The sequence below is a fragment of the Aulonocara stuartgranti genome, assembly GCF_965226115.1.
Source record: "Aulonocara stuartgranti genome assembly, chromosome: 3".
Taxonomy (NCBI): domain Eukaryota; kingdom Metazoa; phylum Chordata; class Actinopteri; order Cichliformes; family Cichlidae; genus Aulonocara; species Aulonocara stuartgranti.
In genome coordinates, this window is record NC_138941.1 from 66095327 (window position 1) to 66110933 (window position 15607).

At 41.9% G+C, this 15607-nt stretch overlaps 2 protein-coding genes across 2 annotated transcripts in view; one reads left to right on the forward strand and one right to left on the reverse strand.

The window, feature by feature from the left end:
- Positions 1-2946, reverse strand: LOC309698814 (prostaglandin reductase 1-like; the record flags this gene model as incomplete). The annotated part of the gene is made up of 4 exons (XM_082521512.1): positions 2887-2946; positions 2168-2329; positions 1611-1884; positions 1-9 (listed from the first exon to the last, which is right to left on the reverse strand). The coding sequence occupies exons 1-4, from the start codon at positions 2925-2927 to the stop codon at positions 1-3; spliced, it is 486 nt and encodes a 161-aa protein (XP_082377638.1). The 5' UTR covers positions 2928-2946.
- Positions 2947-11486: 8540 nt separating this feature from the next.
- The window catches only part of LOC309693613 (uncharacterized protein), a 44669-nt gene continuing 40548 nt past the window's right edge, over positions 11487-15607 (forward strand). Inside the window, exons 1-3 of the mRNA XM_082513003.1 lie at positions 11487-11783; positions 13652-14014; positions 14295-14654. Of these exons, the coding sequence (XP_082369129.1) occupies positions 11714-11783; positions 13652-14014; positions 14295-14654 (793 nt within the window). The 5' untranslated portion in view covers positions 11487-11713. The remainder of the gene's footprint in view (positions 11784-13651; positions 14015-14294; positions 14655-15607) is intronic.

Genomic DNA, 15607 nt, shown 5'->3' on the forward strand with positions numbered 1-15607 from the left:
CTAGCCCCGCTGCACGCAGCCACGAGGAAATGGTCAGAAAAGAGCCCCCAACCGGACATGACCGCTACCCCGGGTTGAGCCCCCCAAGGAAGATGCCTCCGGGGAACCCCCCGACGCCCTAAGCCTGTCCCTGCCCCCACACCAATCACAACATTGAAGGCGGGACCAAACTATGACCCCCCACCCCCACTAGGTGATGGAGCCGATCAAAGGAGCCCAGAGCAATTGATCTGATGTGGTGGCCGAGGCTGTATCAAAACTAATGTAATCTAATAGATAATTTCTATATTGGTTAGAATTAAGATTGTTTTTATTTTTCCAGTTCATGAGGACAGTTTTCTTGGCTATGCATAGGGCAGTGAAAACCATATGGGCTATATTGTTTTCTGAAGTGACATTATCTAAGCTGCCCAACAAACACACTAAGGGGGAAGTTGGAATGTTACATTTCAGACACTTTGATAAGTCTTCACATATCTCGCGCCAAAACTTCTGCACTGGTGGACAGAACCAAAGAGCGTGAATGTAATTGTCTGGTGTGTTTTGGCATTTTATCTTTCGGGTGAACCAGTTTTTGTCTGAGCGTGTTGGTGGGTCTGAAATGCACAGGGGTGTCACTCTTGGAGAAAACTCTCCTGAGTTTTTCTGATACACCGGCTACATAGGGGATGACAATGTTGTTGCGTCTGTCCTTCTTATCCTCCCTCGCTGGTGTCTGGTCTTCTTTTCTGTGCCTCTTTGCTGACTTTAAGAACGCCCATTTAGGATAGCCGCACGTTTTGAGTGCTTCCTTTACATGTGTGTGTTCCTTCTTCTTTCCTTCAGGCTTAGAGGGAACATGTTCTGTCCGGTGGTGTAGGGTCCTAATTACTCCAAGTTTGTGTTCCAGAGGTTGATGGGAGTCAAACAGGAGGTACTGGTCTGTATGTGTGGGCTTCCGGTAAACTTCGATGTTGAGGTTGCCGTTCTCTTCAATGTGCACAGCGCAGTCTAGGAAAGGCAAACAGTTGTCCTTTGTGTCTTCCCTGGTGAACTTGATGTTTTTATCCACAGCGTTAATGTGCGCAGTGAAGGATTCCACTTCTTGTGTCTTGATTTTGACCCAGGTGTCGTCCACATATCTGTACCAGTGGCTGGGTACTCTTCCTTTGAAAGAGCCAAGAGCCTTCCTTTCCACTTCCTCCATGTAAAGGTTGGCTACAATAGGTGACACGGGGGAGCCCATGGCACAGCCATGTTTTTGTCTGTAAAAGCCTTCGTTGTATTTGAAATATGTAGTGGTGAGGCAGAGGTCTAACAGTGTGCAAATCTGATCGGGTGTGAAGTTGGTCCTGTCTTCCAAGGAGCTGTCTTCTTGTAGTCGTTTTCTGACGGTCTCCACGGCCTCCGTGGTGGGTATGCAAGTGAAGAGAGAGACTACATCAAAGGACACTATGGTTTCATCTGAAATATATTTTATATATATATTTTATATTTTGAAATATATTTTGAAATATATTTCAAAATATTAAAAAAATGCCCAAAAAATATATGCGTTAAAATACATTTAAAAATATATTATAAATATATTTTGAATATGCAAAAGAAATACATGTATAAAGAAAGCTCACGTTTTCAAAGAAGCAATCGTATCCTTCAGGTGAAGCCTTCCTCAGAGCCTCCTCCAGGGAACCCACAGTTTTGTAGTTGAAGGCCTCATTAAATCCCAGCTCTTTGAGGTAAGCCACTTTGGCATCAGAGCCTGCCGAGCCCACCACCTTACAGCCCTTGATCTTGGCGATCTGTCCCACCACGGAGCCCACTGCTCCAGCTGCAGCGTTCACCAGCAGGGTCTCACCCTTCTGGAGTCCCAACACTACTTCTATCCCATAAACAGCTGTCAGTCTGCAGAGAGACAGAAACAGTAAATCCAGCTGTTGCCTCTTTGATTGCCATATTACTTATATCCACAAAAATCACTGCTTAGAAACTCTGCTTCAGCTCATCAGCAGGACAAAGCATCTGGGGTTTGTCCACTTGCTGTCTACTTATTTTTTGATTTTTAATTCTTTTATTCGGTTGCAGTTTGCAACCTAATAACTGCTGGAAGAGTCAGAACATCCTGCCATGATTTAGCGTCCAATAGAAAGTGACCATGATCCATGCAGATTACTTAAATCTTTCTTACCCGGGCATCCCCATGGCACCCAGAGACAGGGACACATCTTTAGGCCACTCAGACAGGATGGGAGTGAGGCCGGTCCCATCACTGAGTGTGTGGGTTCTCCACCCGCTGGTACTCACAACATGACTTCCCACAGGAAATGCTGGATTTTTACTCTGGATCACACTAAGGGAAACAGCAACATAATAACCACATTGAAAAGCTTAAACTGTAGAATACAGTTAAAGATCATAAGTCTACTGCTCTATTAGGCGTAAGGTACTCAAATACCAGACTGAGCACCTGTACAATTGGTATGTGTATTTCTGCAATGTTAATTCATTTTAACACATATGCTAGCCTTTCCTCTGTGTGACGTCGCTTTGTGTGGGAAACTGACTGCCGAGGAAGATCTGTTCTCAGTGCTACAAACTGTTCCTACAAATTAAAGGAAATGTGTGACATGTGGGTTTGAAACAGATTCCCTTTGAGGCTGAATAGAAAGTAATTTATTGTGCATGTTTGTCAACAAAAAACATTTCCACTGGAACAGATTGTACGGCTGAACAGTCGGCCAAGTATGTCTCAGCATCTGTTTTTACTCTTGAGTCAGTGAGGAATGACACAAAGTCTTTGGTCATTAGCAGCAGATGAAGGCCGCGTTCAGTTTCAGTAAACATCAGGCATGCACATCACTGAGGATAAAAGCTTTCCCCATGTGCTGGACTGTTTGTGTTTCTTACTTGGCCACCTGAGTTCCAATCATCACATTTCCTTCCTTCATGCTAACTCTGCTGAACAGCCTGATGAAACAAGCTGTCACAGTCTGGCTGGGGCAGACCGTATGTGTTGCAGACTCAAACGCAGACCAAAACGTGGTGTGGACTAGGAGTCCCAGGCTTCTAACGTTCTACCTTTAAAAGCCGGAGAGCAGTCAAATGGCTGGTAGGCTTTTAGCTAAGCTTTAGCTTCAGCCAAGTGGAAGCTAAATTGGCTAGTCATTCATATGTATATTAGGTTGTTACCTGGGAATTCTGGAGGGAGGGGAGTGGGGGTGTGTGATTGAGGGGGTGGGGGAGCTGCTAAAAGCTGTGAACTTACTTCCTTTTGTGTTTCATCTTGAAGCATTCTCAATCATCCAGGGAAATAAATCTCCAAAAGTCACCAACTTGGAGTGTTTCAGTTTGCCATCTTAGGGAGAAATCAACACACATGGGTGTATGTCGTTTGTTGCTGAGATTTATTGATGAAAACAGTACAAAAAAACCAACCATTTGCACACATATTTACAAATAATAATAAAAAGTGAGTGAATACATTTCAACATTTTCAGCAATCACTCACAATCCTGGCATCCATCACATCCACGCCACACTTTGTTTTGTTGTAAAGGGTGACAGTGTTTGGCTTCCTTTTGGTAGTGTTATCAGTCTGAACCACGCTGTGCATGCTGCTAAGAATATAGACTGTCTTCTTCCGTTTGGCCGCATACGCCAATGTGGCAATTGTTTACAATGACATGACAGTAAGCATTATCAGTGCACATACAATAAAAGCATCTAATTTTTACTCCAACATTGATGATGATTTTGCTTTGGCTCTTTTGAACCAAAACAGGTTGGAAAATCCCCTGAAATCAACAGCAATTGAGAATGAATTGCTTTCTTTTCTTCTGCGTTATTATGTGTAATTACTATAATGGATTGCATTATAGTCTCAAAACATCAAAGCGCTGTTCAATTCCACTATTCATTCACACTCACATTCACACACTGGTGGAGACAAGCTAGCCACAGCAGCCACAGCTGCCCTGGGGCAGACTGACTAGTCATAAGAGACTCTTTTATGTTGCCCCCATGTAATTGTTTTATATTTATACTGGTAAAATGTGAAGGATTATTCATGCCATTGTACTGTCAGGGAAAAAATTAAAGGCATACCCTAAACTCTTGACCCTCTACAGAGAGACATTGTTGCACTTTGCTACCATGTTAGGGTCCACATGTGAAAGGCAAAATAGTCGCAAAATGATTACAAATATGGTTCCAAACCAACTTCCTTCCAAGCAAAGACTAGAAAAGCATATCTTCCCTTTGGCTTCACCTGCACAAGTGCCTAGGTCTCCCCTGCAGCATTAGTTTTCGCTGTTGGGAGCAGGTGCTGGGCTCTCGATATCACAGACAAACAGTATCCCACATTCTTGATTTTTAGTTCACAAACTCTTCTTGTAATGACTAACTACTCCTGACATTTTGGAGATGTTAGCTCTTTATACAGTAAAGTTACAGTGGGATCTGTGAGTACAAGAAAATAATTATTAGAATATAATGTGTTAAATTTGCTTAGAAAAGAGGGTCCAGCAGTAAATCAGAGGAACAAGGAAAGGATTTGTCTGTGCGTTTTAGTTTGGCTTAGCTATAGGCCTGAGAGTGTGTGTAATTGTGTGCAGGGAAAGGAATTTATGGACACTGGGGGTCTGTCTGTCATAAAAGGAGACAGGAAGCTACAGGTGGGGGTTGCTGATGCTGATGCTTGTACCTTTAATAAAAGCTCATAATTATTATAACTTAGAAATAGGTTTGCAGGAGACTCTCCACTTTAAATGTAAATGTAAGACAACAAGAGGCCAATGGCCCAGTGGATGCAGAGTGGGGGTCTCAGTGTTTGTAATATGTTAACTATGTTTTGTATGTTGCCTAAAGGAAGTTGTTGTAGCTTGGGTGAGGAGATTACTTTTATGACTGTCAGGAAGTCACATACACAGAGACACACACACACAGTGCTTCGACTGTTACGACGCACCCACACCTACAAGCACACTCACTCACGTGACTCACACATACACACACATACAGTCACTCACATGCACTCACATAGACATATGGGTACGCACACACACACAGGCACTCATGTGCTCGTGCATACACACACAAACACAGAGTTTGCAACACACCATGGAGGTTTTATGATGGGGTCATTTCTATAAAGCTGACTGTAACAAACAAAGGAGTGGAAGATTTGCAGAGGGACACCGGCCTTGCACGTCTCCCCTTCTAGAAGATGCATGCTGAAATGAAGATGAATAAAGATGAATAAAGGTTTTTGTGAAAATGACCGTCTCTGTGTGGGTGAAACTGATTTCGCAACAGATCCAAATAACATCAGGCTGATCCTGCCACGATTTGTTTCCCCGTTTCAAATCACGGACAAACAGTATCCTACATTTGTTTATGTTTTTGAACCCATTTTGCACAGAGAGGCATTTTTTGAAAAAATGTATTGATAGCAATGTTGAATATTATTACACATGAAAAAAACAACGACATGTAATTACTTTGTGACACCTCTGCCTTTCTAAATGTAGGGACAGTAACGTGTGTGTATATGTATGCGCGTAAAAACTGAAGATAGTCAGATCAACAATATTTTGTCTTTATCTGCCATTCTGCAATTCAGCTCATGTAAACAATAAAGTGGCGCACAGCGTGATGTGAAAAAAGGCACATACCTTTGACGCTCCGTGACGAGACGACCTCTGTATTCCTCCTCCACACAAAAAAGAAGTTTAAAAAAAAAAATCTCAGTTTTCGGTGATTCGAAAGGCTGTTTACATGTGGACGAAAGGCCCAAATGCATAGAAACAGCTGCGTTTGTAGGTGTGGACGTAGCATAAACGAGTTAGTAGTATATTTCATTACTACCTATAATGTATTACAGTTTAATTGTTTTTGTTTGATTGTTTACCAAATATCAGTGGAGTTTTGAAAACAAAACATTTTTCTTGTAAAACAAAGGGGGGCCCAACCTCACTGTTACTGTAATGCAAAACACTTTATTAAAATGGATGAAACAGTAAAACACAAAGACAGCAGTATAATCAATCAGTGAACTTGATTCTAACTAAAGGTCATTGTATTGTAAAAGACTACAGGAAAAAACAACAACAACTGCAATCAGTGGTATTTTAAAAGAGTACAAAAAGATAAAAGTTGAATGTCTTGATCATTCTAAAAGTCGATTGTCCTGCAAACCCATATGGGGTACCACACCAGGTCCTGCTCTGCAATGGAAAACCCTTTTAAACCTCCCCAAGCTGGTCAACCATCGAGGTAAAGTGCTTGTAGCTGCTCAAAACTGTTTTTGAGACCTGTTGATGGGGACATAATTTTTACACAGCAGAAAAGTTCTTTTTTTTTTTTTTTTTAGATTTTTTATGTCCTCGGGTTGTCTGACGGCAGATTCTGCAAATGGGGAGGTTTTGCACCCGTGACACCTTGGCTCCTACTTCTGATGGGGTGATCCTTAAGCTTACGCTTATACTGCGTTTCCCTTGCCCAGACTGAAGGCCTGCCTGCGGTGTCTAGTATGGTAATGGTGGGTGTTATGGCCAGTGTGGAAGAGAGTGATGTAGCAGGGCCACTATTGCCAGGGATAGTCTCGCTGCAGGGATGTTTTTGCAGAATGGGGGGCCCAACAGTCTCAGAGGTTGATGTAGAAGCAGCCACTGAAGACACAGGTCTGGTGATGGTAGAGGTTGTGGGGGGGGTCTTTCCAAGTGCTGGTGGTAGTGGCTAGGGCTGGGTATCGTCACTGATTTCTAGAATCGATTCAATTCCAATTCACTAGGTCCCGAATCGATTTGATCCATGATTCTATTCAATTCGATTTGATTTGAATCTGGGAAATTTTGACAGTCAGAAATATTATAATTCAGATCAGTACATTTACATATTTTTGTATCTATAAAAAGGAAGCTGACACTTGCAAGACTTCATCAAAGGTGTAAGTGTCAAAGCAGATGACTTTGTGTCAAAGTAGCTGAAGATAAAACACAGAAAAATATGACGGTGATTTTTCCTGGCCTGGGATTTTATAAAAATATTCTGCAGTAGATCAAAAATGAAAGAAAACCATTAATCACCATATGAACATTACCTCTGACGTTACAGCGGTTTTATTAGAGACACAGCATTTTGCATAATTTTAAAAAGTTTAAATTTGTTCAGTATTGAACAGCAGAAATAAGGTTCTCTTTTCGTTGGAAGTATGTAAAAGGACCCAAAAAACCCAAAAACAAACAAAACAAAAAAAAACAGCAGCCCACAGCACTGTAAACAACAGTAGACGTGTGCGTAAAAAGCAAGAAAATAATGCAGAAAACAGATTTTTAGACAAGAAACTGTTCTTGAAGTACACAAGAAGAGAGAGAGAGAGTGTGTGAGAGAGACAGATGTGCATGAAGTGTGGTGGAAGCAAAACAGTAAAAGTCAGAGTGAATCCATGACGATGTTTATGTGAAGCGCAGTTTGGATCTCCTTTTGCTGCTGGTTCGATCAATATTGTTTGGAGAGAGATCAAACTAACAGCTTTAGAATCAGTGCAAAAACAGCGTGAACACAAAGCGCGGACCCGCCGACAGATCAGAATCAGCGAGCTGTCGGCTTTCAGCCCCGACCGTGTCCGTGCCGTCAGGTGAGAAAGGCGACATCTCACTGATTCTGATCCGCGCTGTGTGTTTACGTCTTTGTGCAGAATCGGTGCACCTGCTCTCATTTACTGTTTTAAATGTTTGGTGGTTTTTGAAATTTTGAGGTTTCACCTGAGATTCTGGCATTTCGGGCAAAATAAATTTATATTAAAAAAATCGATTCAGGATTTTAAGGAATCGATTTCACGTTATCCAAGCCGGAATCGATTTTAGTCGATAAATCGATTATAAAAACCCACGGCTAGTAGTGGCACAGGTGGAAGAGGTGGCTGGGGCTGGGAGACTGGCATCAACAAGTCTCTCCTTCCCTTCAAAACCTTGGTCCGTGCAGTGCTGGGCGTGGGCTCATATTTCACCTTGTGTGATCTTCAGTTTGTCCCAAATTGTATTAATATTATAACAACCTTTTGAAATGAGGACTTTTCTACCAGGTGTTTTGAAGAGACTCACTTCAGTGCGGACTTAAATGCAGAGTACTTTGCATGAGGCTCTGTACGGATGGCTGCATCAAACCGGTGGATCCAGTGAAAGATGTCCAGACGCACAAGCATTTCCACAAGCATTTCATTTCCGAACCATGACCTTCCCCAGACAGCTTTTTCACCACCTAAAAGAAAAAAAAAGGGAAATGTTTGCATTATGTAATAGTATTTTAAATAATAAAAACCCCATTACAATACCATGAACATCTTTTGTATTCCCTCTGTCACAACAATACAGAGATATACCTTTCTGTCCATAAAAATTGTTCAAAGGCTAATCACACACAAAACAAATACGTGGCCAATATCTGTTGAAGACAACAGACCAGTGTCTTTCAAGACTAAGCAAGGTCTGCTTGCTTGTTTCATGACTTTAAAACAAAACGTGTGTGATACAGTATTATGAAGTACATACTTTGTTGGTGGAATCCATTTTCAGCACTGTGCCAAAAGTGGACAGAATCTGGCTTCGGTAATCCCTCATATTGCTGGCCTCTGCCAGCAGGAAAGTGTGGTGCAAGAGCCATGCAAAGGGAAGCTCTCTTGGAGGAAGTGGTGCCTGGAATGTGTGCTGTAAGGATGAGACGATACCCCCGGGCTCCGCAAAAGTCATTAGGAGTGTGGTGCACAGGTCCTTCCGCTGAAGGTACTCCTACATGTGATTCTCCTGTATCTGCTGCCAAAGCTTGACCATAGTGTTTCCTTTGGTTCTGTCTCTCAGAAAGAGCACAACATTCGTATCCACACCGCGCCCTCAAGGACAGTCACAGCCAAGTTCTTGATGTTGAATTGAGTGAGTGATTGAGAACTTTTACAAAACAACAACAACAACAACAGAAACCCTACAAAAACAAACTTATAGCCTTTAAAATACAAATGAACGTGGTGATCATTTTACTCACTTGCTAGTCAGGATTGCCGGGAACATGGCTTGGTGTTCCTGAGTTGTGATAAAATTGCCGAGTCCCAGGCAAGCCACCGACCAACTTTTCCTCCTCCGCCACTTCTGCCTGCCTTTGTACATGTCCACAGCACGGGACCTCAGTAAGCATCGTGTACCAGTTGGACACGTCACAGATGTGACGTACCTGAAGTCTATAATGAAGAGAGGAAAATGACCAAAATAGGCATATGAATCAAGGATGGCAGTTTTACCGTTTACATTTGAAGACTTGAGTAAAATATTTATGTGAAATTACCCTGGCGATAGCCAGACTTGTATATGTGCACATTTTGTCCTTTACCCACACATTCATCAGCTCGAGGACACTTCAGAGAGGACTTCCATACCCAAAAGGACCCCACAAAAAGACGTGGCTGCGAAAAAAAGAGCTGTACACTGGGCACAGCAGCCCTGGCATAGCCAGGAGGTTCTGGTGGGCAAAACCACATGCTATCTGATTTAATCACCCGTCGCCTCTTTAACACACCAGTGACATCCTTGTATGTCTGAACAGGAGTAAACAGCCCTCTTTCAGTGTCCTCTTTAAGCCAGGAAATGTCAGCAGATGGGATACCATTAGGATTTTCCCAGAGACACACCGATCCCTCTAGCTCCACCTGAAACACACACATATGACATAGAATACTACAACAACACGCACGCACACACACACTCTAACTGAAATAGTCTGATTTCAAATAAATATCACTTACAGGTGAATGACTCACAACGGTAATTGTGTTGTATGATCATGACTGGGATGCAGATGACTTAGTGAGTCCAACAGTGTCAAGTTTTATGGACTGTGTGGCAGCCTCTGTGGACTCACGGTGTTTGGGCTGCACAGTAGATTTGTTTTGTGACTGTACAGTGTTCTCAAACTCCTTGGACAGGTGAGCTGTGTCTGTGTTCCAGACGTCTGGGAGGAGGAAGCACCTCTGCTTGTCAGCTGTTGCTTTAGAGGTTGACTTGCAGATGTGGAGTGTTGGGACTTCAGTAAATCTATAAATGATATGAACAATTAGTTTTGTAATTATAATGACTTTGTACAAACAGTAGCCTACAATGTATATTAACTCTGAATCTCACATACCTTCCACAGACTGGGATGCAGCTATCAGTTCAGCATCATCACCTGGCCACAATGAAGGATCACACCTGGGGGTACTCGTCAGCCGTTGCTAAACAATACAGTTCATTGTGAGTACCGCGATCGATGGAAAAAATGCACACTTTGCCAAGATTAATCACATATCACTACCTTTAACTAAGTAATTTACTGCCCTGTTCTGCTGCACAGCACTTACTTGTTCCTGTCAGGTAGTGATCAGCTGATCACGGGGTCGGGTTTGAAAGGGAGACACCACCCACCTGTTCGCCGCTCAGACAGTGTTCTCTTCATATCAGGAGCTCCTGTCACGATCGAGGGAAACGCACGAATTAAACACAGTAATTCGGTGTGCCCGTGTGGCGTGCTGGCTAGACCCAAACGCGGCGAAGGCTAGCGATGGGTTGGAACAGGCAAGCAGTTACTCTAGTAACGATCAGTGCACGAAGCCTGGCTTCGGAACAGCCGTTACAGACGGAGAGCGAGCGGAGCCGGGCTGAGAAAAAGGATCGAAGGGAAAAACGGTCGCTGAAGCAGGCGGAGACTGTCGTCGGCAAGGATTCTCGAAGGATTTCCACAAGTTTATTACTGACTCTGTTCTCCCTAATCTTCAACTATACTATAAGGATGTTATCTTTGGCTGTTATAATTTTAAAGACAAGGACAATGATGCTTTCTTCTTTATAAATTTGGTTTTATTTTTGGCAAAAGCAAAAGCATAGTCCTCGGCAGAAAGCCTGAACTTCTTGTATTAAAAATGGAACTTGCACAATATATAAGGACAATCTCCTCATCAAAAAACGCCAAGGCCCTCGTGACTGTTAACATCTGTAACCGTTTGAAACTACTAACTTGAATTTGGCTCTTGCTAACTTTTGTTTATTTATGTTCCCCTTAATTTATTTTATTTTTTGTTCTCACTTTTGTCTCACTGTCCCTGTCACTCTCTTTGTTCCAAATTGTACACAATGTCATCTTTTATGTGATTCCTGTTTAACTTGACTGTATGTCTAAAATGTGATAAATAAAGTGAAAAAACAAACAAACAAACAAAACTGTGTGCCTTCCGAATGACCTCCTTCTGCTCATCACTGAACTTCTCAGGTCTGTCCTTTTGGCTGCTGTACTGACAATATAATTCCCACATCTCTTAAAAGGTGTGATCTTCAAACCCTTTCTGACCATAGATGCATCTGTCAAAAGTAGCGGACTCTTCAATTGCCGGCTTCTTCGCTGTTCCGCTGCGGGGTGACGCAACTTCGGATTCGCCGCTCCTATTGGCACGAATCTACAGTGTTTACGCTCACCGGGCCAATAAAAAGACGTAAAGGTCTGCAGACTGCGCTACGTAAACTCGAGTAAAGAGAAAGAGAAAGAAACATTCGTCTGTCTGGACAATCGGAAGAACAAGTTAACTGATTACTGGTATCACACTAAGAGACTTTCAGCTTTCTTTAAAAATACATCAGATTTTAAGTTCAGGGATTTTTTAATTGTTGAAGAATACCACCATCTTTTGGACATTTATTACACTTTAAACGAAGGAGCAATGTCTGCTGTAACGTCTGCATTTATCTGCTGGACTTTACTGTCTGTCTGCCTCTCGTTTGTCTCTGCAGGTGAGATTAAATGTCAGATTTATAAATTATTAACACTCTTCAAGGATTCTGTTCATTGTTTTAAAGGTGTGTTTAACTGGGCTGTATGACCTGCCACATCTGCCGAGAGTTAAAGCTTAAGGACTGATCTGACGTCTGTTTCTTTTCCAAGCAATTCTGTTAAACCAGAAATGTGGGAGGAGGAGAGCTGCGTCATTTAGCTTGTGAGCACTTTGTTTACCTGAGCTTGTCCTCTCTTCCTGCTACACCTGCTTCATTTTCTCATACCTACAGGTCAAAGTTCACCCCAGAGCACATCTGATATCCAATGTTCCCTCTAATTTTTCATGTGTCTGAGCGAACACACAAACTCCCTGAGCGATCCCTTGGACCACTGTGAGCAACAGCAGATGTGTGCACTGTGGTCACGCCAGCATCAAATCCATCCAAGTTACATGGTTTATTAAAATAATCAAATTACAGAATTTACATTTATGTTAGACTACTTTTAATTAACTGCTTTAGCCCACTTACAACGACCTGTGTAGTACGTTAACACTATTGGAAGTTACTTTCTTTTATTTTATATATGTATGTATATATATATGTGTATATATATATATATATATATATATATATATATATATATATATATGAAGGAAATTTCCATCCCGGGTTTCCTCCGTGGCGTGAGCGATAAGCAGAGTTTTTCCCTTTCCTTATAAGACTCCTAATTATTCAAAGTAACGCTCAAGTATGCCGTTCAGCGGGTTAGTTACAGCACCGGGAGCAGTTAGGAGAACAAAGTGACACATAGACTGTTTCAGCTTGCTCTCCCACAATCAACTCAAAGGTTTATTAGTACATAACAGCTTATATAGAGGAAAAAAAGGTTCGTGTGTCAGCAGGTTCTCAGTTCAAACCGGTACAGACCAAATAAGGAAACGTCTTCCTGCCTTCTGAGCAAAGAAGTATCCTTTGTGTAGTTTATCTCTTCAGCTAAAATTTATGATCATCCCAGCAAAATACACTCCTAGACATAGAATACAGAGTTCTTTCATTAGTGAATTCTGAAACAAACCACCTGGCCTTTAACAAGCTCTTTTCTAAAAGATAAGGAAGGGAGGATGGGAATAAGGAAGTGGTCTCGTTTCTGTGGTATTTTCGACCTTGGGGTACCAGCCTGTGATTCTTACACATCAATTCTTGGGTCAGAGAGAAAGAGAAAAACAACTAGTAAATGGGCCTTATTGAGTAACTCTTTTCTGTATAATATCACTACAAAACAATATCCTGTAAATGCTACCATAGTATCAAAATATCACAACAATATATAAAATGCAGATCAAATCAAATCACTTTTATTGTCACTTCACATGTGCAGGTACACTGGTACAGCACATGTGAATGAAAATCTTGTGTTCGAGCTGCACAAGCAACAGAGTTGGACAAAAATACAATAATGTAAAACAAGAAAAATATAAAAATTGGCTAAATCTGAGACTAATAAATATATGTACAATATATAATAGTATATGCATTACTGGATGTGTATACTAGATATGTTTTTCTATGTGTGTGTGTGTATACATATTTTACAAATTAAATAGAGTAAACAATAAAATAAAATATATAAAATATACAGAAGAAAAAGCACAACAGTGTATTTATAGACTAAATAATAAGTAATTATGAAACAGTGGTGCTGTAAGTACAGTAGCCCTTCATTAAGTGAGTTCACACAATATTCCTTCACTAGACAGTCAGTCATTGACTGAATGTGCCCCTTGTGTTTGTCTGAAGCAATGTACAGTAAAAAGCTCCCTGATCTCCCGGTAGCTCAGGTTGTTCGTTGATCTCTTGAACCCCTCTGTTGTTTCCTCTTTCAGTAGAAGAAGTTATATTAGGTCGGACTGGAATGACCATCGCTCTGCCATGTCAAGTTCCAAGCAACAACAACCCCATTGTAGCTGTGGAGTGGAGCAGACGTGACCTGGAGCCAGAATATGTCCTTTTTTACCAGGACAATAAGCTTGTTCCAGATTACCAGCATCCGTCTTTTAAGAACAGGGTGGATCTGCAGGACAGACAGATGAAGGGTGGAGACGTGTCTTTGATTCTGATGGATCTTACTACTGATGACGCGGGAGCATACGAGTGTTACGTGGTCCAGAAAGGAGCGAACCACAGCAAAACAATGAGTCTGGATGGTTACTACATCAGAGCCACCTACCTGACTGTTTCTCTTCAAAGTGAGTTGGTAGAGTTCAGTTTGTTAGTAGAGATGAAGCTGCTTCCTGGTTCTTGATGTCTGATGTTTCTGAGGTGAACAAAGCTTGGATCCTTGTACTTGTACCTTATACTTTAAAACTGGCTACAGCCTGTAAAAGAGAGGTGCATTTGTAGACATCTGTTGTTGAGAAGAGATGTCTAGGTTGCCATAGCATCCCCTGTTCTTTTCTGTGATTGGCTGCTGCTGTAGTGATCAGTTAGTTCTTTAACCTCTGTGCTCTATTTTGTTTCTTCTTTCAGACCACAATAACAACATAATTTTTGGGGGAGACAAGTCCACGGCCACTCTAGAATGTCAAGCTCCAAACAGCAATGACCCCATCATAGCTGCATTATGGATAAGATCTGACCTGGAGCCAGAATATGTCCTTTTTTACCAGGATGATGAGATTGATACAGATTATCAGCATCCATTTTTTAAGAACAGGGTGGATCTGAAGGACAGACAGATGAAGGATGGAGACGTGTCTTTGATTTTGAAGGATGTGACAGCTGATGACTCAGGACTCTATGTGTGTTACGTTGACCAGAGAAAAACGAAACGAGCCAGTCGCTATATTCACCCCATCAGCATCACCTACCTAACTGTTGTTCCTCCAGGTAAGTTTGAGTTTTACATGAAGGAGGGGTTCACATGAATAGGATGAGGGACCTATATAATCTTCTGTACCCGACATTTACACTGACCATGAAAAAATAGCATGCCATGCCATGATTAGTGACTCAGTGCTTTCTTCCGGTCCAGCTTTGTCGAGCTGCTGGTAGAATTTCAGGATGCCAGCCACTTCCTCTATCTGTCAGTACCACATGCCGTGCAGGGGCTTGTCCTTCCATGATGGTTCATGGATCCCCGTCCTTTCTTCTTTGGCTTTCTGGTACCACCAGTATTGGGGAGTAACGCAATACATGTACCGGTGTTACGAATTTAAATACAAAATATGAGTAACTGTATTCCGTTACAGTTACAGTTTAAAAGAGTGATATTGAGAATACAGTTACTTTGTTGAAATAAATGGATTACACTGCGGTCTTTTCCTGTTTCATATGTTAGGCTGTGCCCTCTGTTTCTGGTAATTCCACGCCAGTGGAAACCCAAACAAAACATGCATTACAAGGCTTTAATGCCGGTGTCTCATTCTCGCGCCCCATGTCACCTCTACTTGCAGCCCACATAATGACATGAAGAAATGTTTTAAAAAATGTTTATTCCAAAAATGATTTAATGTGACGGCAACAGGCTGATTGTTGCAGGCATAGCCCTAACGAATGTAGCCTCATGGGCAGTGTAGTCCGTTCTGCAGTGAGAATAGTTTGCCATACCCGTTGGGTGTCTATGAGCGAGAGAATGAGAAAAAGTAGAGTGGAAAAGTACGAGTTGCCTGACGAGCCCGCTTGTAAGTACGCTATTAAGACTCGATTATACACATTTTTCGTGTTTTCCCCCGAAATAATAAGTTCCAATGGAGTAGCCTTCCAACGCCTCTCTCTGTCTCTCGGTAGCAAAGTTGACCCAAACAACAAAGTAAAGCTAGTTTTCGGCTATGAGCCCGACA